Source organism: Sinohyriopsis cumingii, chromosome 15, assembly GCF_028554795.1.
Source record: "Sinohyriopsis cumingii isolate HCF-2022 chromosome 15, ASM2855479v2, whole genome shotgun sequence".
Taxonomy (NCBI): domain Eukaryota; kingdom Metazoa; phylum Mollusca; class Bivalvia; order Unionida; family Unionidae; genus Sinohyriopsis; species Sinohyriopsis cumingii.
The window spans coordinates 124,931,169-124,958,699 of NC_142975.1; the positions used below are offsets into that span (position 1 = coordinate 124,931,169).

General features: G+C 35.3%; 1 protein-coding gene across 1 annotated transcript in view; it reads left to right on the top strand.

Moving 5' to 3' along the window:
• The first annotated feature begins 3,870 nt into the window (after window positions 1-3,870).
• LOC149782688 (uncharacterized) overlaps window positions 3,871-27,531 on the top strand; it is a 48,564-nt gene continuing 24,903 nt past the window's right edge. Inside the window, exons 1-7 of the mRNA XM_089934180.1 lie at window positions 3,871-4,063; window positions 9,807-10,277; window positions 12,101-12,356; window positions 15,403-15,544; window positions 18,765-19,105; window positions 22,282-22,399; window positions 27,043-27,200. Of these exons, the coding sequence (XP_089790306.1) occupies window positions 10,003-10,277; window positions 12,101-12,356; window positions 15,403-15,544; window positions 18,765-19,105; window positions 22,282-22,399; window positions 27,043-27,200 (1,290 nt within the window). The 5' untranslated portion in view covers window positions 3,871-4,063; window positions 9,807-10,002. The remainder of the gene's footprint in view (window positions 4,064-9,806; window positions 10,278-12,100; window positions 12,357-15,402; window positions 15,545-18,764; window positions 19,106-22,281; window positions 22,400-27,042; window positions 27,201-27,531) is intronic.

Here is a 27,531-nt window from a genome sequence, read left to right on the forward strand (position 1 = left end):
ACATCGTCTCAGTAGGGGCAAAACCAGTTGATGGTGTAATGTACTCTGATAAATTAAAAGAAATTATTTAATTCCTTTTTACCATTCTGTTTGTGCTGTCTTTATGGCCTTTTCTAACGGGCTCATACATCTTCCACGATTCCGTTCCCCACTGGATATACTGGATGTCTTACTATCCACCACAGTGTTATGTAGAAATGCTGTCAGACGCTTTCAACAAGACCGTGGTGGGTAGGAATTTTAAAATAAATGAATGGAAACTATAAAAATCATGTTGACGCATACATCTTATAAGAATTCCGTCAAACAATATCAGGTACCATTCCATATGTGGTGGACATGAAATGCCTACCCAGCACTAAAGAAACATTCAACGATGATGATAGTATACATCGCCTTGCATCAGAATGATCCCCAAATATTACAGCAGTCTCTTCCGTTGAATCAGATTCTCAGTCCCATTCAGCTGATAATCCTGAGATCAGATACTAAAACGGAGATTTTGTGAAAACGAGCATCGTCTTTCGCATTCATCAATTTAAAATAAAAATTAAAAAAAAATATTTGGCAAACGTTTTCCACATTGTAAAAATGATCACAATGCAATAAAAATCATACAAATGCAGAAAAGATATATATATATATATATATATATATATATATATATATATGACAAATTTAAAATTCTCTAACGTGTATGATAATATTATTTATTTCTATTTATAAAAGTTCTCCGTAGAATTATCAAACATTCTCAAGAATCCATGGATAGTACTTACCATTCTGTTTGGTGTATATCTATAATTCTCTCTCTCTCTCTCTCTCTCTCTCTCTCTGACCGCTCCGTTGGCCTAGTGGTTAGGGCGTCCGCCTCCGATGCGGGAGGTCATGAGTTCGATCCCCGGCCGAGTCATACCAAAGACTTACAAAAATGGTACTAAATGCTGCCTCGCTTGGTGCTCAGCATTAAGGGTTAGTGTTAGGACTGGTCGACCTGGTGTCAGGATAGTGTGACTGGGTGGGACAGAGGACTGTTTGACAACACAAAATACAGGCCACCACAAGCACATCAACGCCTTGGGCATTGGACGAAAGTTCTATTTCCATTGAGTTTTATTCAGAACTTTAAATTATTATGACTTGTTTCTGTTATTCTGGGATTATTTGGGGATATAATTAGCAACACCGTAAGTTCTTTTTTTTTCACTTTGTATTCGAGAGACAAAAAGTATTTGTTGAATTTTATAAAGCTTGCTGCTTTTCACTCTTTTATGTTACTTATTTTATGAGCGTTGAGTCGTAACACCATGTTCTCATGTCATCTCTGCAAAACATATGACGGACGATTATGTAAACGGTTATTTGTATTAACGTTTGACAATTTTATGTTATAGGCATTTTCACATTGAACTAAGATTACCTTTTTGTAAAAGGGGCCCCGAGTGGCCGAGTGGTCTAAAGCGCTCTCCGTTACGGATCACGGCCATCTCACCTCTTCTGCGTGGGTTCAAGCCTCGGATTCGGCCAGTGTGGGTATGTGAGAAAGCTTGCCAGTAGCTTCTCGTGGGTCGGTGGTTCTTTCCGGGCTTTTCCCGGGTTCTTCCTCCACCATTAATACTGGCCGCCGTGTATGGCCTATCGTGTGCGGCAAAATGGAGTTAAACCCTACAATAACAACAACAACCTTTATGCAAACGCTGATATCGTTGTGGTGAGGTGGTGGACAATGTACGAGATCTTCCCCACTAATTAAGGTTTCGGTAATCGTTATCTAGGAAATGATCTATCATGGTGTTATTGTTCGGATTGAGCAATTATCAACATAAAATATGAAATTAAGTGTTGGAATAACAGAGGACTGAGCAGATATATATAATAGAATAACACGAGCAGCCCCATGTATGTAAAATACAGTCATTTAATCAAATACATCAACAAAAATGAATGACATGTGAATGTTTCGCTTCATCTCAGAAATAGCTACAGAACTATGCGAAATTCATTAAGCCGTTCCGTTACTGATTGAACACAGTTCATCATATGATAGAGTGACTGATCGAACTCAGAATGCCGGCAGGACATTTTCGCCCGATGCTTCTGATTCTTCCCAAATCTTCCCAAATCTGGTGATATGTCGTTTTCTGTACCTCTTTTCCTTGTCTATTCCTTCTTTAGCCTCTTCGGGTCCTCAAATCTTAGTTGTGTACTGAACGTTATTCCTCACTGTACAGTCACATTTGGAACTGTTTCGTTTTTTCCTCGTGCTTTGTCCGAGTTTCCTACCTCCTTCTGAAGTAGGATCTCCCCTTTTTGTGTCCCGCACTTTCCTACACGATCCCCTTTCGAACATTTTAACTAGAAATCTCTTTTTTCTCGGTGTTAAGACTTCCCCATCGGCAAAAAAAAAAATTAAAAAAAAATGGACTTGTCAGTTATATGAGGAGAACGTATTAAAAATCCTGAATTCCCTCTGCGAACACAGCACATCGTTCAGCTTAGCTAATCAGGAATAGTGCTTTACTAGCCAAACTCATTATCACTCCCAATGAAGTCAGAATAATTCTCTATAATCCGCCTTTATTAATAATTATTCTGGAAATTTCGTGGCACTCTGACATTATACTACAGACAGATTATTCTACTAAATTTTGCAACATTACGATCCCGTCTATTTATATATGTGCAATAATACTAGCTTTTGTTTCCTTCCTATATCATAAAAGTATTTTAATTTGTAGTATTGTGTACTTGATTAAACGTAATTCATAATAAATGTAATCAAATAATCAGGTGTTCGGTGTTTATAGCTTTTTTTCTTCAGCAGAAGTTTGGTGGTAAGCTACAGTTAATGTTTTCTGCTGACTTCTTTATAAGGCGACGATGGGCAGAGTAAACAACAACAACAACAACAACAAAATAGTGCGTAAGTGTCTTTGAATCTTTACTGACCAAAAGAGTACTCGTTCTAAGACATCTGTTTTGTTGGCTACTTTATCGAATGGCACTACTGAGCAGAAAGGTATAAACAAAACTGATGTCAATTAAATTAAACTAACAAGACACATTAATATAATAAGACCACGCTTTTGTGAGCATCTCCAGTTTAGTATTTAATTTTCAAATTTTTGTTATTACAGCATGTAATTTTGCCACAGAATTAATCTTTCCGTCAAATGCACCAAATGTCCGATTTTTTAAAGCAAGTCTTTAGATTGTTCCTATCGTAATAAATATGTAATTACATTAAATATCTATTCCATCATTTGCAGCTCGTTTTATTTTGGTAATACACACTTATTCCAGCAATTACGTTTATTCCGGTATTTATTCCTGTAATTACCTTTATTCCTGATCTAAGCGATATGACTGAAAAACTGTTAAAGATACGTTAAAAATCCAAATTACACACACCCTTTACCCTGGTTAATCTAATGACCCCTACAAAAGGTCAAACCTATTACTGAAATAATCGATATTTAATGCATACATGACCTATATGACTTTTACAACGTAAAGTTGCACAGTCGGTGCAAATAAATGCCTCTTTTTATGCAGTTGTCTATCGTCTCATTTTCGCTAATAAACTTAGTCATACAATGTAAGACGTATCACGTGTTATTTATGTTTTAGACGCCCAAAACATAAATATCAGCGTCGAAGTCTTACATGAAGGACTAACTGGCACTGTGACCACTTTAAATATGTATAAGTAACTCGGTCTTCACCTATATTATAGCCTGAAATATACCCTACAACAGCGAATAACCTTTGAAATAAAAGCACTATTTACAGCGATCACCGGTTTCTTAGAAGAGGTATATAATTTCTGACTGACTGACGAGGGTTGCTGGGTCTTTGCCAGTTATTTGAATAGACCTCCCAAAAAGGAAGTAAAAATCAAATAACCACGCAGTTATAAATCTTGGCTGCAATTAATTTACTTTCGAAAGACAGGAAGGATTTTGCCTTCATTAACTGCATTAATCCACAGCATCGAATGAAATAGAGCTACTGTAGTGGAGGACCTACAAGATTGACAACATGACCGCGGGAGTTAGTCCAGGTATGAAATACGGTAAATGTAGGCCTAGATTTTCCACTGACTTTGACAGCTCCGTTTTACATAGTTGGATGCACACCCCATATATCGATTTTCAAATATGTAGAAAGGAGTTGTAAACCAGAATATTTTAATACTGCATGTAAGCGAGGAGTTATTGTCAGATGGACATACTGCACTCCCAAGGTCGTGCTGTATTCCATCCCAAAAACTCGTTCATATTTTCGCATACAAATGCAGTAACCTTTTTATTATATGCCTATTTTTTATTCTACCTAAAGCTTAATTATTATAAACAAAATACACTACAAGAAACAGCGTAAATGAATGTATGCCGTATTCCAGACTAAATACACAAGCGCATATTTATAGGTTACTGCATTTGTATGGGAAAATATGAACGAGTTTTGGGATGGAATACTGCACGACCTTGGGAGTGCAGTATATCCTTTCGACAAAACGAGTTCATATTTTCCCATACAAATGCAGTACTCTTTTTATTATATGCTCATTTTTTATTCTACCTAAGGTTTAATTATATAACAAAATACACTACAAGAAACAACGGAAATGAATGAATGCCGTATTCCAAACTAAATACACAAGCGCAGATTTGTCATTCCTCAATGACATCATTATTAATGCGCACATAACTCCGCCCAGATAAATTTGAACTTAGTCGCGCGCTCGACATAACTTTCGAAAGAAAATGGCTTGTCTAGTTAAAATTGAAATGTGCAGTCATATTGTGAACGAATGCGCATTGCAACAACTTTTCCATTTGATCTGGAATGAATATATTTTGGTATTTTGTTTCGATTCGACGAAAGTTTGTAATTTTGGACTGGATTCATCTGTGCAAATTATACATGAAATACATCGGATTGAAGTGGCGCGGGAGAAGCGTGTTTACATCTGCAAATATGTTTCTGTTTCTGTCATTGAATGTTTGAAATCATAATGTGGGAAAAATATGAAGTCTTTCAATTGCAATTATCAAAAAGACGCTTTGGAATTTAATGCTTATTTAATTTTGAGTGTAGTAAGGAGGATGCAATTGCATTTATCATCGAAATTACAGCAGAATTTCGAAATGTGTAATCCAGATTGAAAACCTATGACATGGTTCATGTAATTCGGATTTGCAGAATTAAGAAAATACATTTTGAGGAAATTCAGGAAGTAAAACTGTAAGTATATTTTATTTTGCCATTCTTATCCCTTTTTTTTGGGGGGGGGGGGCACCAGACATATGCCCCCCTTCCAAAAAAAAATAAAAGTATTTTATGTTTGTGTGTTAAAGAAGAGAGTATATGAATTGTCACTTGTATGTTATTTGTAAGGACCTTATATTCCGTCTGTTATATAATGTAGCTAGCCAAAATCCGTAACATTGTATCAACGCGGAATGTGCCAAAACAGCTGGGGTTTTTTTGCAGTCCACGAGACATGTTTTAGTTCATTCAGAAACAAATTTAAACAACCACAACGTAAAGCGCCTCTTACGCGAGTGTACATGATTTGTTTACAAATCAAAAGTGCTGGCGTCTGCGTCCAGCGTAATTAGTTCCTTTATGCACGTGAATGCTATATGCGTATTGGCGCGCGGGTTCAGTATACTGCACGGTTCTGACAATGTAAATTTAACGGGGGAAAAATGAGCATATAATAATATATTATATACATGTAGATTTAATTTTCCTGCATTGCATTTGTCATGAGATATTGTAAATTGTGGGGGTGGGGGTGTAATCATATCATTATATAGATGTTTTTTTTTTTTTTTAGGTGTTGACTAATGTTGTAAAGCGTTTAAAGTCCTCATTATTATTATTATTATTATTATTTAAGGTGTAATTAGAGTTATATCTCTAGTTTCACCATTGGTTGTTATTTTTTATATCCAGTCAAAAGTTTTGATAAAAGATAAGGTATAAGAGAGGCGCTGTTTCAGCGTAAGTTATAATAATACATGTATTAATAATGAGGACTTTGTATATCATTTAATCTTTAGAAGCTCTAAGCACTTTACAACATAAGACAACACCTTAAAAAACAAAAACAAAACATGTACAAATTAAATGATATGATTACAAAAAACAAACACCATAAAATTAGAAAACATAAAACATGCTGAAAATATTTAAGGTAGGAAACATAATGAGGTCGAAGTTTGTTCTTGCTGTTGAAATAAGTGAGTTTTGAGAGCACTCTTGAATGATATCAGTGTGTATTTGTGTCTAAGTTCAGTGGGCAATTCATTCCACATTGCTGGGACTTGGTATGTAAAAGAATGTTGTCCATATGACTTTGTTTTCATAGTGGGAATGATGAGTAAACAATTGTCAGAAGAGGAGCATAATTAGTATCTTGCAGGTGTGTACACATGGGTGAGGTCGGATAGGTATGTTGGATGTGTACACTGATGTGATGGGATTGGGATTTTTAACGTAGCTTTAACAAATTTTCAGTCATATTGCTACGATCTCTGCAGTGTAGTAGTTTATAGTGATGTCTAGCACTTGGGGATCATGCCGCAGACATGTAGCATGATGTCCCACCTAGTCACATTATCCTGACACCAGGCCGACCAGTCCTAACACTAACCTCTTAATGCTGAGCGCCAAGCGAGGCAGCTGTTAGTACCATTTTTGTAAGTCTTTGGTATGACTTGGACGGGGATCGAACCCATGACTTCCTGCATCCGAGGTGGACACTAACCACTTGGCCACCGGAGCGGTACAGGTATGTTGGACTGGAGTCCGTCAGTGAAACATAGCACAGAAAACAAATTGTGTGCTTCATTCTGGATCGAATGGATAGCCTGTGTATGTACAGAGCAGGGGGGTGTATGCTCTGATTGTGATACTCTAAGGATGACCCAAGCAGCTGTTTTTTAAAAACTTTTTGAAGTTTCTGGAGTAGATACTGAGATGAACCAAACAGAACTGAGTTACAATTGTCCAGTCTTTAAAGTACTAATGAACACACAAGTGTTTTAGTGGCATCAGCTCAAAGATATTTGCGGATGGAGCTGATGCATCTCTGCTCAAGATATGCAGCCTTGCATATGTTCATGACATGTTGGTGCAGTGTGAGAGTACTGTCGAGAGTAACACCTAGGTTTCTTACTGACTGTGTGAATTTGATGTTGGTGTTGCTGATATTTATTGTTTGAGGTAAAGGATATGAATGAGAAAGTCTTTGTGTTGTGATCAGAATGGCCTCAGTTTTATCATCATTCATCTGCAGCTTGTTACATGTCATCCATAATTTCACATCAGATATGCACCTCTCTACACCTTGGATGGTAGCATCATTTTCAGTTTTTTGGCTAAAATTTGTATATTTGGGTAAATATACCCCACCCCACCCCCCAAAAAAATGGCACTGGCTTATATTTGCTACTAAAAGTAATCTTCTCCTATTGGTGATTGATACTATAGGTCTGATTGTTGAATTAATATTTGTTATGTTGTTGTTTACTGTCAGTACAATAGCCCCAGCTAGCTAATGTTTCTTATTATGTAATGCAGCTATGCCATTAAGTAAAATTTGTCTGTGTCTATGTCTATGTCTGACTCTATAAAGGTCAGAGGAAACTCAGACTACATAACAAGTAAATTGTAGACTTTTTATGGCTCGAGTTTTGGATAGGTGCAGCAGAATGCTGATAGAGTCTGACCAGATTATGGACCCATTCTGCATACCTGGCAAGTAATGACAAATTCTAATATTTTTCTTATTATTATAAGTGTCATATCTACATGTAAGATGGCCAATGTGGGTACATGAAAAAACATGACAGTAGCCTCCCAGTATCTTCACTAGCCAAGGTTCTGAAATGAAAGTTTTATTGCCTTCATTTTTTAAAGAAAACAATTTGTCATGCATGACTTAAAAGGATTACTGTCTAGAAATGTACCCAGGTGTTATATGGCCACCCCTTGTGTATGAAAAGCTGACATCATAAGATGATGGCCTGGCATAAAGAGGACAATGGCTGAAGTATACTATTATGGTTTTAGGTAAGGTGGATTTATTATCAGAGGAGTGACCTGGTTTGAGCGGGACTTCTCAAGTTTGGGGACCACTTATCCTCCATGATCAAATGAGAGACTTCCTTGTTGAAACTCAACTGTTCTGACTAAATAAGGGATAAAAACTGTAAGCCCCATTAAAGATATTGAAGAATTTTCATTTTTATTGTGCATATGTAATACATTTTGGAAAATTTACCAATATTCTCAGAATGCTGCTTAGAACTATTATGCTCATAGGTTGCTTCCTTGCTCTGGATAATTCATTAGTAATTTCCGATACTCAAGGCATAAATTTCACTACATTTCTAAATTTTCGGCAATATCTCACTGCCTTCATCAGTGAGTAAGGTTGATCACGTGACTTATAATTGGGTCCTGAGTCTCACCAATAGTTGCCAATTTATATGTGGAGTTTTTTTGAGGAAAAGGCCCTGGAATTGGCCAAGAACCCACCGTCTATATGGTTCACATATGTGGACAATACCTTCACTGATGTTCAGGAGGTTTTGATCATCTCAACTCCATTGACCCACGTATTCTGTTCGCTTCAGAACAAAAAGAAAGTGGCAAACTACCATTCTTGGACACGTATTTACTTGTAAATGATAATGGATCTACCAATGTCAATGTGCACATAAAACCAACCCACACTGACCAGTACCTCAGTTTTTTTTTTCAATCACAATCTACAACACACAAGGTCAGTAGTGAGATCTTTAATGCACAGAGCTAACTCCCTAGTCACAGATGAGGCAGACTGAATGGAGGAAGTAGAGCATGTGAAAACTGCAATAAGGGTAAATGGCTATCCAGAATAGATTTTCAAACTTCCAGGAAATCAGAAAAAGAAACAAACAAAACCAGGAGTGGCTCAAATATAGCTAACATTGGTGTGCCATATATCCGTGTTACATCAGAAGTCCTAGCTAGAGTATTTGAACAACATGGGATCAAGGTATATCACAAATCATTTAGTTCTTTAAGACAACAACATACACAGGTGAAGGACAAAACAGAAAATTTGAAGAAATGCGGTGTGGTATAAAATGTAATGATTGTGAAAATGACTACATCAGGAAAACAAGTAGAATGTTAGAAACAAGGATCAAGGAACACATCAGTAGAGAGTCATCGGTCATGCATGAACATTGTAGCAATATGGGACATTCCAACATTCCTAATCAGACCAAGGTCATCACGTCAGACAGCATATGGAAACAGAAGGTAAAAGAGGCGATTGAATGAAGACAGCGGAGGCCAAGACTAAACCGGGATGGGAAGCTTGAATTACTACCCATCCACACCAGTCTCCTTGTAAGTCACGTGATCAGCATTAGTCGCTAATGAAGGCAGTGAGATATTGTCGAAAATTTTGAAATCTTAAGATAATTATTCACTTAGTATGGGAAATTATTTATGATCGTATTCTTCACATGTTTGGATGCAAGAAAGTTGACATATCAATATACATGGTTATAGGAACAACTGTATGGTAGACTGGTTCACAATATTCTGATAATCTTGAGCACATGTTTACTGTGTCTTCATATTGTTGTCCTAGATTACTGGCAGAATTTTGAAAATGTGAGTTTGCATACATTAAAAAAATGCCAGTGTATAAAGAAGATTTATTTAAAATGCTTAGAGTCCTTTTCAAATTAGTTCCATTTGACAAATTTTGGGGTAAATTCACCTTTTCACAGATGATGTGACTTTGTGATGGCTTGTGGAACCTCTGGTAAAGATACCCCAACAGTCAAGCAGACAGCTGCAGTAACTAAAACAAGGAGGCAATTGCAAACAACAGAACAGCCATAGTCAGCAGGATTCTGGATCTGAGAGATACGTATCGGACAATAGTAACTTGGAAAAAATACATCAAAACAAAACATTGACAAGATGTCAGTACGTAAACCTGCACCATCAAGGATGGTATCAGTCATCCAGGCAGAGAATCCTGTTCTCAAATGCCACCCGGAGTTAAAGCCGGCTCTGAAGTCCTTTGATCAGGCCATCTCCATTCTCGGTCAGCGAGAAAAATGGAAGGGAGATCGTAATGAAACATACTTCAGGGAAGTGCAAAATACCTTGAAGCAAAACTTACTGGACAACTTTAAAAATTTCGTTGACGAAGAACAAAGGCTGGTGATGGGAAAAGACCTTGTTGATAAAGAGTAAGTGAAGTATACATTAAACATTTCAAAATATATTTTCAAGTTAAAAGTGAGACTACTGAGAGGATAGCTTTAAAGTGACATGATTAGAACTAAAATGTGATTATGTTTAAGATTGTTTTTCATCCCAATTCATTACCATGATCTTGTAAAATTTTACACAGCTACATAATGTTCACAGGTTTCTGCTTCATAAAGATTGCTTATCATTTATTCCTCATGATTGTCATTATGCAGCTGGATTATCACACGCTTATACTTGACCTTACATAATTATACCAGTATCAGCAGCCATTTTGTATTATGATAATACATCGCAACAATTGCTTGCAAACAATACATTCAAGTTAAAAAATGGGTTCTATAATTTAACCTTTAACAATATTACTTTAATAACTTTTTTTTTAAGTACCAAACTTATGTTTCTTTGAGATTTAACTAAACTGTGCATTTGTTTATATCTTGCTACTACCCTGTTTTTTCTTTAAAAAATGAAGGCAAGTTAAATGAATTTATCTTCTTTGTAGCAAGTCCAAAGGCCATGCCAAGGAATTCTCTACAGTACATACGAATATCATGTGAACTTAAGCATAACAAATTAGTTGTTTTATCAAAATTTGGTATGTTGGAGTTCTTAAGATTATTGTAGATAATTTCAGTACTCAGAATCTTATGTTACTTGTTTAGGCTTGAATAAACAGTAACAAAAGAATGAGTGAAAACAACAAGCTTTGAAAAATTTAACAAATAATTTATTTCCCTGGAAAAACACTATAAAAAATACAACAATAAGAACTTACTGTTTTAAGAATCAAATCCAAAAATAATCCAAGAATTTATGTTTCGAATTCCTAATAATTAAATGTTCTAATGAATTCAAATTCGAGTCCCAACGAAGAATCCAAAATGGAAGGTGATGACGTATACTGTAGTCAGTAGGGTGTTGTATCGTCTACAGTTCTTTATTTATTCCACAGTTTGTAATATTCCAGTGTTTGAGTTTCAGAATAAAATTTAAATAAATGTCTTTGTCCAATAATTCTGTATGAGCACTCAAATATTTCACCGGAAAAAGAATTAATGATTTAGAATCCAAATAATTTGAAAAAACATTATGATGACAAACTGACACAACAGACACTTTCCAGTGTAAAGAAAAAGCCCCGACTGAGAAATATCTCTATAAACAAAGGTTATACAGTAACTTGAAATGTAAAACAGATTCCCGGATGAGAGTCAACTCTTCAGAATTTTTTAGATGTATTTACATCTTTAAGCACATAGTCCCAGTATGACTTTAACAAAACCCAATCATTTTCTTCTAAGATAAAGATAAAAAATAAAAAGTTGTTTACTTGGTTCAGAGATTTCTGAATTAAGGTCAGAAACTAGGTCAGCATAAGATACAAAGTTTGGTGTTTACGATTAGAGTCAGGTCAATCTGAATTTTCTGGAAAATATCAAATTCCTAGTAAACAAAATTACATTATTTTGACGTATAATAAAATTAAATATAAAAATATTTTAAAACTTAAAAACAATTAAATTAAATCAATATAAATTAAATCAAATATACATAACGAGAAGTTACCAAGAACCAAGATGAAATAATCTTTATCTTGGATTTTTTTCAGTCATTTCAGTAAGTGTCAGCCCTTCAGAGGACACTTGATTATTTCTTTCCTGCTGTTAAGAAATGGATGTGACAACTGCAGGTAGATTGATGTCTACATAACTATTCATTTGTAGAAGCACAAAAACGATATTTCATTCTCTTTAAAAATATATGTACCTGGTATGCAAGCTTTTCTTAAATCTTTCAGGTTTCCAAAACTGCTGTTTGAATTTTATCAGTGTGTTGTTGAGGAGGCAGATATCGAAGCATTTAACAATGAGTTGGCACATGAGGCGTTGGATGGAGATGAAGCTCTCAGTGTTATTGTGACACTCAGAGAAATTTTCTGGAATTTCACTGATGGCTGCCCAGTCTTTAGCAAAGCAGTCTCAGAGACAGGACTTTTTAGGAATTTGACAAACGATCTGTCAGCCATTAAGGATGATGGCTTGGAAGTTTTGGAGGTAAGGCAGGGTTCCCACAATCTTGAAAGTGCTTGAATTATTGGTGATTACCTTGAAAAGTACTTGAATCTGAAAATGGGTCAACATTTTTCCAACTTTTTTTAGTGCTAAAACATTATTTGTTTTTCTCTCTCGAACTATTTAAAAGAATTTATATCCCATGTCACACTTTAAAATGGGGGAGGCAGGAATATTGTGATATAGTCTGTCCATCCATCCATCTAAAGTTCAGTTGTCATGACAGCTGGGTGAAAATTCACCAAACTTGGTACATGGGTTGCACTTGTGATAGCAGTTATGGAGTGTATATTTGGAGGGCCCGTTCTTAGTTTGTCTAAGTGGAGGTCAATACATTTTAGTTACAGAATTATGTTTTAATCTTTCTTTTTTTTGTGTGTGATGAAACTTCATAACTGCAGTCTTAAGTGATAGAGAAACAATATATACAAATAGAAGTTAAATTATTACCCCTGGTACATGGTCCTGAAAGAATGAACTGGAGTTGGCAATATATGTAATAAACATTATGGGGATTTGCTATGGAAAGTGAGTGAAGTTTGTTCTGACTTATGGCCCTTGTTTAAGGAATCTGTGTTGGAAACTCCATTGATTCTAGGGCTACTCCTATACCAAATGTTTACGTGATATAGAGATTCAGAATTCCAAGGAAAGTATAATAAAATTAAAAAGCATTATGAACTTCCTAACAGTAACAGTATGAAGATTTATTGGATAACAATCTTGTGTTGAGATATTTTCTACACTAGATTTTGACACTGATTAACACACTTGAAGAGGAGTCCAACATTCTGATTGACTTGTTCACTAGGAACAAAATGTAAGCCAACCCTGAAAAGTTTCAAGCACTAGCTGTGAGTACAAAAACGTTTATTATGAAACCTAAACTAAACATAAGCAGTGCAATCATAAACTGTAAAGAAATTGTTACACTGCTAGGAATTAACATTAGCTATCAATTGCAGTTCGATTCACATGTTACTAAGGAAAGCTTCAAGGCAACCATCAGTCTTGAAACATATTGGTCAGAGGCTAACTTGACTCTACAAACTGAAAATCTTTTTCACATTTATTCTGCCAAGTTTTAATTTCTGTCCCTTGGACCTGGCATTTCTACAGTAACATGGACACTTCTAAACTTGAAAAAATGCTAAACCTTGCTCTGGGATTTGTGTATAATTTTACAATCAGCCATTGTAAACTCTTGTTTATGTCAAAACCGCCACCCCTTCTGGGTTATGGCTCTAGAGACTTTCAAAATTCTGATTAAGCTTGCTTCCAAAAGTTTGGATGATTTAATATGTTTTAAACACAATGAATATAATTTTAGATATTCAAATATTTTAAATGTCCCAAAAATTAAAACCGTAGCATTTGGAAAAATAACTTTAAAATTTGTAGCTGCTAAATCTGGAATGAACTACTCGCTTTAGGCGACAATCTGATTTTAATTAGTTTCGATCTTCATTTATATTCTGGAATGAACTACTCGCTTTAGACGACAATCCAATTTTAATTAGTTTCGATCTTCAGTTATATTCTGGAATGAACTACTCACTTTAGGCGACAATCCAATTTTAATTAGTTTCGATCTTCATTTATATTCTGGAATGAACTACTCGCTTTAGACAACAATCCAATTTTAATTAGTTTCGATCTTCATTTATATTCTGGAATGAACTACTCGCTTTAGACGACAATCCAATTTTAATTAGTTTCGATCTTCAGTTATATTCTGGAATGAACTACTCGCTTTAGACGACAATCCAATTTTAATTAGTTTCGATCTTCAGTTATATTCTGGAATGAACTACTCGCTTTAGACGACAATCCAATTTTAATTAGTTTCGATCTTCAGTTATATTCTGGAATGGTAAAGACTATAAATGTAACATCTGTAAGTAATAACCTCCCTTCCAATATGAAGACAGCTAATATTTTTGTCAGTCTTTTTTGTTTATCTGTCCTTGTCATATGTACTATTAAGTGCCCTTTAGTTAGCTCCTTTCTTTGTAATGTGGCTGCATTACAGCATACATTTCAGCCCTGATGTTATGTGTTTAATTTCAATTCCAGTTTTTACCAATAATTATTGTGGGGGTGGGGTGGTGAAGTTATCCAAAATTATTGTGGTTTTAATTTATCTGGATACTAAATTCACAGCCTTTTGAAATGCTTTGTTTGTTCATGTTTTAAGTTATGGTCTATGTGTTTTGTCCAATTGTATCTTAGTATTATATGATGTATGTCTTGCAAATCATGTTTGTTGTAATGAATCATTTGTTTTATGTATTCTTATCTTTTGTCTTGTCTTGTCTTGCCTTGTCTTGTCTTAGTATTTTAAATGGCACAGATATTGCAAGCAGTTACACCATCATAAATGTCTTCAACTTGGCAAACATAACACTTTTAAACCTGGAAAAAATAGCCAATGTGTAATTCTTCTTGGCTACACCACAGGGGAAGTCCAATCAGGACAATGACATCAAAATTTTCCAACTGTAAATCTTACCTCCCCATGTTTGAAAATTGTCTTTACACTTCATATTTCCTTAATTGTTTCAGTTATCTTCATGGAACTAGGTGTGGTCTTATATCACAGATATGCAGCATGAATTTTTAAGGAATTGGCTCAGAGTTTGTTGATAAGCATTTTAAGGGTTGTCCCCACTTTTTATCAAAAATTGGGATCCATTTGTCTCACCATTACACTCTTGACAGTTAATATCATTTGAGATATCTTCATTAAACTTGGTATGCATTGGCATCATGAGTGTTACATGTATGGCCTTTGTCAGATTTCAGATTATTATTTTTAGAGTATGGGTATTCTATAAGCATTCACCGTCAGAATTACTGGTAGTTTATTCTGCTCATGTATATGTCACTATGAACATGCTACACAAGCAGGTTTTCCAGAACTTTTGTCAGTTTAGGAGCAGTTGACATTGACATCATGTCAGAAAATTTTGAAGTAATTTCTAGATCATGCTCACAAATTGACATCGATAAACTTTTCAATTTGCAGGGGGATCCACTTCGATTTGCATTCAACTCTGCTGTGGCAATTTTGCATAACTGTGCTCACAATCTAGATACAGATAGAACAATCTTTCGTGAAGTTAAAGCTGTTGACCATCTTTTACCATTTTTAGAATCAAAGCTACCACGTGAGTATTTGTATTCTGACTTGGTCCACAAACCCCAACATGGAACATGCCAGGATTTTACTAAGGGATACTCATGTTGACTAAATTCAAAACTGGCTGTTAATATTAGCATGAAGATTCGAAAAGTGCACATTATATATAATAAAAGGTGGTAGCATTATATTGCTAGTCATACATGACCAAAACTAAATCCATATTATGTCAGTTAAAATGTACATAGATCTTTGTTCATAATGCCGACATGCAAATGTTCATAGCATTATATCACTGGTCAACAGTGAAATCATTACTGACTTGAAAAGGCCCTAATCTGTAGTATTTTGGTGTGCCGAACACGAATATAACCATGAAAAATTTGTATTGGCTCTCGTTTTGAAGATATTCATATACCTCATTTTCTATGTTTCACTGTGTAAATTTCTCCAGTAGGACTGCAGCAACATCCGGAATAATGATGTAACATTGCATAATACCATCATGCTCACATCATCCACAGTTGATTGCATCATTTTCTGATGCAATGCAATACTAATGCCATGCGGCTGCTGAAGTAAGTTGACGTCAGCAGTGTACTATACATGTGTAGGCCTATTATACTAATGCCAGGCGGCTGCTGAAGCTGACGTAAGCAGTGTACTATATAAAGCCCAATCAGATAGGTTCAGCATTTAAAATATTTTAGACGTTGTGCGAGACAGTTCAAGCTACTGTTACATAAAACTTATTATTTTATCCATTTACGTACAATAAAGAACAGTAATGCCTCGAAAGTGTGTTAATACCGCGGACAATTTTTGCTATATTTGTGGGGAAGTGACATTTGCCAACCAGAAGAAAAGTATCAATTCTCAAGTGAAGAAGGCATATCATCTTTACTTCGGATGCAAGGTTGGTGACCAAGACAAGCCTTGGGCTCCGCATATATGCTGTGCTACATGTACAACACAGCTTTCACAGTGGTTGAATTGCAAAAGGTCATCAATGCCGTTTGCAGTCCCAATGGTGTGGAGAGAGCCAAGCAACCACCTAAATGACTGTTACTTCTGCTTGGTTCCTCCTCTTTCCGGCGGAATAACGAAGCGAAAGAAGTCGAGAATAGTCTACCCAAACATTCCGTCTGCATTGAGACCAGTTCCACATGGTGAGGGACTTCCTATTCCAGAACCTCCAGCAGAATATTCTCTTGATTCATCTGACGAAGACAAAGGTGAGTCGACCTGTTCTTCTCCTGGTCCATCAGCATGCAGTGATCCAGATTTTCACTGTGGTGCATCATCAACCCCACACAGAATAACACAGGAAGAACTAAATGACCTGATTCGTGATTTGGACTTATCAAAGAACAAGGCAGAATTGCTAGGATCAAGACTCCAACAATGGAATCTTCTAGAAGAAGATGTCACAATTACTGCATATCGAAAGCGCCACCAGCAATTGGAGCCTTTCTTCAGAAAGGAAAGTAATCTGATATTCTGTTCCGATATTGAGGGCCTCATGAATGCTTTAAAAATCACTCATGACCCACAAGAATGGAGACTATTTGTGGACTCTTCGAAACTGAGTCTCAAGGCTGTGCTTTTGCACAATGGAAACATTCTTCCATCTGTTCCAGTAGCGTATGCTGTCCACATGAAAGAGACATACGATAACTTAAGGCAGCTACTGAATTCCATTGAGTATAACAAGTACAGCTGGCACCTCTGTGGTGATTTGAAGGTAGTTGCCCTTTTAATGGGACTGCAGCAAGGATATACAAAATACATGTGTTTCTTATGCGAGTGGGATAGCCGAGCAAGGGAAATGCACTACATGAGGAAGGAATGGACTCACAGGCAGAATGTAGCCATTGGAGAGAAGAATATCCAACACCCAGCTCTGGTTGAGGCTCAGAAAATCTTGCTACCACCCCTTCACATCAAACTAGGTTTGATGAAGAACTTCGTGAAAGCCATTGACCGGACTTTGCCAGCATTCCGATACCTGCATGAAAAATTCCCTCGACTCAGCGAAGCAAAGATTAAAGAGGGAGTTTTTGTGGGTCCTCAGATTCGAGAGCTTTTCAAAGATGACCGGTTCAACAACTTGCTGGAAGGTGACGCGAAACAAGCATGGAATGCTTTTCGCCTAGTTTCTACAAACTTCCTCGGAAATGTTAGGGCAGAAAACTATAAGGAACTAGTAGAAGACATGTTGATGAAGTATAAGAAACTTGGCTGCAATATGTCTCTAAAGATTCACTTCCTTCATTCCCATTTGGATTTCTTTCCTAGTAACTGTGGTATTGTTAGTGATGAACACGGCGAACGTTTTCATCAAGATATCGCAACAATGGAACAAAGATACCAGGGAAAATGGTCCACTACAATGCTGGCTGACTACTGCTGGACACTCCTCAGAGATGCTCCCGAACAGCTGTACAAGAGACAGGCGAAGAAATCTAAGATGTAGTCAATGACTTGATTTTTTATAGGTAGGCTATTACAGTTGACCTTTTACTATTGGAATGCATTTCGTTATGTAAACATTAATTTCTTGCAGATTACAAAAAAACTAGAGCCAATTTTGCAATTTGACTGTCATATTCGTGTTCAGCACATAAAAATTGATAAGAATTGACTAATTTTATTTCAGTAACATGACTTTTGTAAAAATTTGTTGTCCAGTGTATTCTGAGTGACTTACAGAAGAACTAATTTTTTTTTTTTTCATCACAGTAATTTTACAGTTTTTTTTTTAAATCTAGGAAGTTGAAAGATAAGTCCTCTCTTAAACACTTCGTAATACGAGAGGCATACATGTGCTTTTTTCAGTGAATAATAGAACAACTTGCATGTTAGACCAGACTTTGTATGCAAAGGAGGCGAGTAGTTGACAAAATGTGTGTGTTGGATTTTTAAAGTAACTTTAACAATAGCTGACCAGTTCTAACACTTACCTCTTAATGTTGAGCGCCCAGCAAGGCAGCTGTTAGTACCATTTTTATAAGTCTTTGGTATGACTCAGCTGGGGTTCAAAACCATGACCTCTCGCATCTGAGGTGGACACTCTAACCACTAGGTCACCGGAGTGGTTTTTGATAAACAAAATCTTTAATTGATTATCCTTGTTTTAAAAACCAAGAATCCTGACCACTAATCCTGAAATGTCTAAAGATTTAAAAAATGACATTTATCTGATCACATTAGTAAATGTAGTATATAGAAAGGAATGCATTTTTCAGAGATCCAGATGGTAACTCTTTTGGCCTTGGCTGAAATGATTGATGACAAAGAGTGTCACAAGATCCACGGGGGTGAGAACGTATTTAAGTTTCTGAGGGATATGATAAAAGAAGCACGCGAGGCACCAGATCGTCGTAAAGAAGGTTTCTGTGTGTGTGAGCTGATCGATGGGTTATTGGGACTTGCCAAAGCTGAGAAGAACAAGACGTTTATAATGGATACTGAACCACTGGGTATATTTTGTAAAGTTCTGGAGGATGGACATGAGAAGGAGCTGTTATCGGTGTGTCGTGTAGTCAGAGAGCTGGCATTCAATCAAAACAATATTGAAAAAATCAAGGTATGTATTTCAGTGTTAGTGAAAATTCTCCAGTTTTCATTATTTCACCAATGCTTCTGGATTTTTTGTTGTTGTCACAAGCTATCAATGTAAAAACGAAGATTCTTACAATGATAAAAGAAGAACTGCTTCCCTATTCTCCAAAACCAAGAACTGACTAAAATTTAAATGTTCATAGCCTGCCAAAAAATTAATATCTTGAAAAGAGATGAAATCACATTCTTAATATGTCCAATACTTTACATCATGAAAAATGAAAAAATTATAATTTTTTTTGTGATAATTTTAGATGTTTTACATCATAACCAATTTTAAATGTTTGACATCATAACTAAGACCAAGTTTCATGTCGATTTCAGACTAAGTAGATAAACTGATGACATGGGTTGTCACTTTTACAGTTCAGCTTGACAGTTGTGTATAATCTGTGCATATGACATCTGTGTATCTTTATGACAATTTCATAATAAAAGCAAGAAAAACAGATGATAATCTAAGAATGTAATTATTGCAAATGTCATGATAATAATTAGGGCCCTAATCGATAATGTCAGCAGAGCTCTATGATAGTAATCATGTTTTTCCTGCCTTATATTTGTCCATACTTTGGTTTCCAAAAGAAAACATAAATTAACTAATTTGCAGTTGGAATTTAACTTCTGTAATGTAGTTTGATACATTTTCATTGGCGGTGAATTTTCATTGTTTTCCAAACCCTTGAATTTAAAGACTCTATGAAACATTTGACACTTATGATGATGCACTTCCCTCCCCAGCCAGTTTTCTTACTATAATTTGTTCCTAGAGATTAGCAGAGCTGAGCTGCTAGTATTTGATAAATCAAGACTCTAATCAGGTAATAAAATATTAATCTTTTGCATGTGTTTTAATAAAAGAATTAGAAAGAATTACAATGTTTCAATGCATAAGTATCAATAAGGTATCTGTTAGGTGTAATTTCCACTCAGTGCCTTAAATCAGTATGTGAGATAAGTAAGGATAGAGACAACGGGCAGGAGGTAAAGCTGAAAATAAAGGAAAGTGTAATAAAAAAAATCCAGTAAGTAAAACTTACCTATTCAGATCCATCCTTCATTTGAGTACTACTGTTGATAAAAAAGTTAAATCCTCCTGAAAGCACATTTATTTTTATCCATTTTTTTTTAATCCAAAAGAACAGAAAGCCTGTTAAATACTAGAACTACTGGTTAAAGCACTGCCATTAATGAATTTAAACACTATGCATGTATACACTAATTACAGATGAGTATCAAAGCTTACACTTCATTGATTTTTGGACAAAGCCACTGTATCTACATTGTGTCAGTCAAGTCTCATGGAACACACAAATACTGGTAAACATTCCAAATTGCAGAAAAAGCAATCACTGGAGCATTCTCAAAACCACTGCCAAATAGGCCTGATCGTTCACTCATTGTTGCATGAGTTGCAGTTGTTGGCTGTGTTGGCTCCCATCGATGTTATTCACTCAAATGAGAACAAGGAGTTAGTATTGAACTTGTCAGGTCTTTGATTGGTGTTCATCCATGGGTTAGTATTGTTTTAAACTTTCAAGTGACCGCCATTTACTTCGGCAGTTTTATTCTTTTATATTCTTTATTTTTTTATCTGTAGAGGTTGAATCACAAAATGAAATATCTACTAATATGCAAATTTTGACACAAAAATATGAATTTAAGTACCCACCAGAATGTCTTTTTTAACAAAACCACGAAACTTGAACCCCATGAAAATAAATGATACTAAAGTTTGTATGAAGTTGAGTGTTGATGAGAACTTTGGAGAGTTTGATTTCCAGCCTTCCATCTCATCTTATATATGGATTATGGCCCCTGATTACTTATCTTAACTTTGGCTTTCACAGTAGAACTTATTAAAATTTGATTGACATCACCAGACTTGGCATGCAGCTTTATGCTGATGAAACCATAAATGAATATTTCCAGCATTCCTTAATATCATTCACAGTAGTTTTTGTTGTTGTAGGGTTTAATGTCATTTTTCAGCACACGATAGGCTATACATGGCAGCCAGTACTAATGATGGAGGAAGAACCCGGGAAATTCCCGGAAATAACAACCGACCCTCGAGAAGCTACTGGCAAGCTTTCTCACATACCCACATTGGCTGAATCTGAGACTCAAACCCACGCAGACAGAGGTGAGATGGCAGTGATCCGTACTGGAGAGCACTTTAGACCACTTGGCCACTCGGGGCCCCCACAGTAGTTATGCCCCCTGAAAGCCAGGTCTACCCTTGACATTAGTTTCTGTGACATAACTTTACAAACTTAGGTCTATTGGATTTCAACCAAACTTGGTATGCTGCTTTATGGTGAGTAGGCTTTGAGCATTTTTCGTTTCTGGCATTCCATGACCTCATTTACATGAGGTATGCCCCCTGTATACCTGTACTCCTGATTTTAGTTTCAACATTGTAACTTTACCAAGGTGTGTAGGGTTTTATTTAGACTGGGTTGCAACCCTGTACTGATAAGACATTGAATGAACATGATTTCCAGCATTCCACAATATCATATACAGGAGTTATAGACCCTGAATTCCCGTCCTTCTAATTTTGCTTTTTGAAGCATAACTTGAATAAGGATTCACTTTCAACACAGCTGAGTTATGCACCATTATATTTGAATCCGTTGGATGAGTATTATTTTTTAATGCTCCACGGTGTTTTTTATTTGTGTTATTTGCTGTGCATCACAAAATTTTAATATTAAATTTCAGCCAGATTTATGTTAAGCACATTAATTTAGATTACTGCAGCAAAATTTTAATATTAAATTTCAACCAAATTTATGTTAAGCACATTGATATGACCTTGAATGAATTTAATTTCCCAAGTTCCAAATTTTGGTATAGAGATTTGTCCTCAATTGCCTGTCCTCCCAACAAGGTAAAATGTCTTTACAAATGAAAGCTCCATTTCAGCCAGATTGGTGATGCACCTTAATAATGAGACTCAGCTTGTACCATTTCCAGCATTCCAGGTCACCATTTGTAGGAGTTATGATCCCTGAATCCCTGACAGTGGTTTCTCAACACAAATTTTGGCTGTTTTAGGACCTGCCGATCATATTGTTGTGAGTGGAGGCATTTGTTATGTACCATCTGATTGCCTCTGTTTATGTTTTATAACAGGAAGAAAAAGTGCTTTGTGATAAGTTAAGCAAGCTTCAAACACACCAGAATAAAAAGATCAGTGAGATTGCCAAGGGGGCAATTTTCCAGCTGAAGGAAAATGTTAGCACAACAGCAAGTAAGTCATTTTATTACTATATGTTATTTATAATATTTCTATTAACCACCTATTATCTTGTTTTTATTTTCTTCTTCTTGTAGGTGAAGGAGTCAGTACAAATAACATGTATTTTCACTTAATCTATTAGTAAGAAAAAATAGCTTCAATTAAAAAGAATGTATGCAGGCAATACATTATTCTTAAACCATCAAGGTAACCATGTCATTTCTTTCAGGTTATATTTGTTATAACATACATGTCTGACAAAAGAGTTATTCTGTGTATACCAGGTGTATATTTTATTTACCTCGAAAGATTATGGTCTGGCTGCATACCTGTTGTTTGCCATGCCTTAACATTTACTATCTTAACCTTTTCAAAAACAACTTGACCTGTTCAGATTACCTGTGTTAGAGAATACCGATGTTGTGAAAATGATGATGAAATGGCATCAAAGATGTTGCAATCAAACAAAATAGAAAAAAGTCTCAAATTTGGTTGACAACATAATTTAACCAAATTTGTCACAAATTATTGGATTTCAGTTTCGTACAAATGATGCCAATCAGTTTTTGTTCAATAATTAATTTTTTTTATTCAAGATTAGACTTGCCTTTATACAAATTGGCAGCATAGAAAAACATAGCAGATTTTGACCAATTTTGATAGGGAGTAAAATGTTTTTTAATCTATGGCAGCAGTTATTCTAATCTTCATCAAATATAGCCGCTGCTACTAAAATCAAGAGCAGTGAAATGGCTTTTCAAAAGCTAATGTTCATGATCGTACCAAATTCACAGAGATCACAAGACTTGTTAAGATCTATGTACAAATGATGTTGATTGGCCGTCAAATAAAGCTTTTTAACCCTTAAATGACACTTTGTAAATGGTTTAACAGAATCAAACCCAGTACAGGCATGAACTTAATCAGCATGACCTGTCAGAATGTACATATCATGCCAATCAATTGCAATACAGTCATGGTTTCTTTGTTGTCATATTGGACTTGCATTTAGTTAACTTAAGCAAATTTTCCATTGGTTTTGATCAAATCTGACAGCCAGTTTTATTTTATGATCTCCATCAAATAGAGCCTCTGTTACACAAAGCAGGATTATTTCAATGGTTTCTTCTGGATGCTCATGACTATACCAGGTTAACAGGGGTCACTTTGAGTTTTTTTTACAGTGATGTGAATTGGTCATCAAATAAATTCTGTAAATGGCTTAACACAATTGGACTACATTTGACATGGTGCATTCAGCTAAGCCTTTAAAAATTGTACCATTCACATACATGCCAACCATAACGTTTTTGGCATAATCATTACGCTTGTTTTCATTAAATTATACCTAAGTGTAAATGTATTCGGTTTATGCAATTTCAGGTATGTCCCCCTCCCAAAAAAGTTAATAATTTGTTTTCTTATTTTTTATTAACATCCCATTAATCTTTCAGACTGTATTATAGAAAAGACGGCTTCTACGTAACTACGACATAAGAGTATGCTTGTCCGTCCTTGCATGCACTTTCCTAACAGTCATATGTTCTATTTATAGCAGCTGCTCTATTTCCAAGAAACATGCTGGTTTTACTTTCAAACTTTTGACCTCAGTTTCTATTTATAGCAGCTGTATGACTTAGTTAGGAGAGAACAGACTGTTTTCTAACTTTTAATCTCTGCTTGCACATTTTTTTCTAATTCATATCTGATACAACCAGTCTGTATGTATTTGGCGCTAAAAGTCAAGTCAGATTTATTCTAGTAGATGCGTGTGTTAGAGCAAATATGTTTTTCAAATAATTTCACAGATGGATTAGACAAAGACAAAAAGACAATTCAAACATGAATACATGAATTACACAATACAGCGTTCCATTCTAGGGCAGCTTCATGCCCCTTGCAGGCTATGTGGAAAGGAGTTTTATATTTGCTCATGGTGGTAAAACAAAGAAACCTTGAATTATATCGTTTTACAAACTCCAATACTAAGGTAACTTGTAACTTAATTTTTTAAAGCCGAACTAATAAATGCAGAGGTGTTATTTACCGAGTTCTTAATAGAACATGGACTACCCCTAGCAGTAGAAGACTACATTGGTCCTTTGTTCAAACAGATGTTTTTTGATTCCAAAATTGAAGAAAATATGCATGTGCAGGAACAAAATCATCTAATATTGTTAGGTGTTTAGCAGAAGATAATTAGCTTAAAATTGCAAAAGCCATGAAAACTCGGCCGTTTCGTATTGCAACAGACAGGATCAGTGATTATGATGACAAAAGGTTGCACCCAGTCTGTGTAAGAGACTTTGACAATGAAAAGGGCAAAGTCAGAGTGCTCTTCTTTCATTACCAGAATTAACAGTAGATTCCACTGGAGAAAACATTTTGTATTTGCTTGATAATGCTTTGAATAAACATCAAGTTTTTCAGCTTATAATGCATCAGTGATGACTGGAATTCATAAAGGAATTGCATTCTATATTTTGAAAAATGTCTCCATCAGTGTACATATCAGGTTGTCCCTGTCATATGATGCATCTTGCTGCAGGAAAGGCTGCTGATAAATTAAGTATCAAGTTAGCATTCTACCTGACAATGTACTTTGTTCGGACAGAGTTGATGTTCAATGGCACCTTATTTCCCAGCTAAAAGACCCAATAACTGTAAGATATAAATTTCCTCTTCTTTGTCAGGTTATGAAAGGAATATTGGTTCTTTCCCATTCTAATGCTGACTGTGTGAGATTGTTCAGTATTGTTAAACAAAATAAAACTGAATTCAGATCCAGGCTCAGTAACCCAGCACTTGGTTCTTTACTGGTGTGCAAAACATTCATAATCTCAGCTGGTACAAAGTGTTTTGAAATGAAATATGAGAGACTGTTGCTTTTTAAAGCTCAAAGTGCTATATATGAATATTTGAAGCAGTAATTGATGTTAAAAGACCAGAAGGGGTAAATAAATCATTTTATACATATGCTCATAGAATTTTATCATGTTATATGTGGATTACACTTTTTCCTTGCCAGGGGTTGGCATGTATGCATTCATGGCAAATTGTTACTTCATCCTTCCTGGAAACTATTCTTACTGGGCTCAAGAATTAGGGTTAAAATGACTTATCTCACCTTACAGAATTGGGCCAGGTAATAAATTACAGAGAAGTGAGTACAGATGAAGGTCCAGATTAAAATGAGAATATTCTCAACTGACATTTTATTTACTGTAGTCTTCTTAAAATAATTTTTACAAAACAAATTCTCATTATAGCTGATGAAAAAATTAAAATGTTGTATTTTTCAATGAACAGATGAGTTTGTTTTGGTATTTAAATATGATCCTTTATATTAGGTGACTTAAAAATTAGGTGACTTGTTGTCATCATATGTCACCCCATTTATGTATCTAAGATGAAATATTGGATCAGTGATTTATCTTTTGTAGTATTTATCTCAAAAGCATCACCATGGAGATATTTAAATGTTTATTTTCAGCTAAACATAGCTTACTCATAAGTATCAACTAAATTGGCATAATGTTGATTTTAAAGTATATCCCTTCTGAGTACCATTTTTTAAAATTGCTCTTCGGCTGATACACGGTGCAAGAATTGATGTTATGCACACATTCATTAGACAAATGGGATCATGGGATGGAGTTGAAACTCAGAATGCTAAACTACAAAAATGAGAACTGGGGAAACTATTTTGGTTGAATCAATTCCTAATGTAGACTGTTTCTATTGATAAAAATAATTCTCCTAATTTCAGTTAACTGAAAACAGGAGCCATGACTGCATTAAGACCTTTCACATAATGATCTAGCATAAAACATGGCTATTACTAAAAAAAAGAATGTATTTCATAACTATTTCTCAGACACCTGTGACCTGAACAATTTGTTTGTTTCTGCACAAGTTGTCACTTCACAGTGACATTTTTTGAGTGTGCTTAATTCCTTAATTTTTTTTTCATTGATCTCTTTTTGAAATATTGCACCGATTTCTTTATAAATTTATGGTGATGCTGTTTAGTTAAAATTACAATAAAGTCTCTTGTACAGTGTTGTCATTAGAAATGTACTACTTTAATTTTAGAACGGTAATATCTTTAATTTGTAAGTGATGCACTGGTATGTCAGAGTTTGTGGTGTTTCTTTATTAAGCTATGAGGCAGGAATCAAATTAAAGATAGATGTACATGTGGAATGTAATGCAAATAAGATTGATGGCTGTACAAGAAGTCTATATATGGCTAATATAGATTATGTCAGTATAGCTCTCCCTAATATGCTTCATTATAATCCGATTTTGTTACCCACTGACCAAAATCAAATGTATAACTATCTGGGTCAAAAGAATACAAAGCTTAGTGTTATATCATTGTTTGATTTTCTAAGCTCCATTATTTTTGCAAATATTGACTGTTCCAGTAATCCTATGATTCAGTATTTTATGCTGTGCTCAATATATCACAGTTCTATGCATGCCATAATTCTGACAACAACATGGGTCAGTTTATAATGTGGTCAGTGGTTTTACAATGAGGGAGAGCTATATAATGAAGCAGTGAGTGAATGAGAATGTGCAAGGATTTAGTTCTCATAAAAACAATTAATCAATATTAGGCACTCCTCATGGTATTACGCCTATTCCAGGAACCGGGAAAACTATATCTGGAACTGATGTAGATACGGTTGTTTCTGCACCACAGCATAAACCTTTGCCAAAACGTGTTTCACGGGGTGAACTCCCATGGACAGGTCCACATATCATGATTAGTTACAACTGGGACAACCAGAAAGAAATTATAAAAGTAAGTGAATCTTTACTACAAGCACAATTACTAGAAATATATATTATGAGTGTTGAATAATAATTGGTACTTCAGATCAAATTATTTTCACTTGTTTGCCATTAGTGTAACAAAACATTTGACATTAATGTTAACAACGCTCAGTCTCTTCATGTAAGCATGTGACTTTCAGATCAACTGCCATGATCAGTGTATGTTAGTTGCCATGATCAGTGTATGTTAGTTGCCATTTTTGCAGTTGAGCAATGAGATGCTTTCATTGATTATCAAGTTAATGAAAGCTTTTTGGCAAGTTTGTAAAATAGCACTTCTACAGTTTTTGTTATTCAGT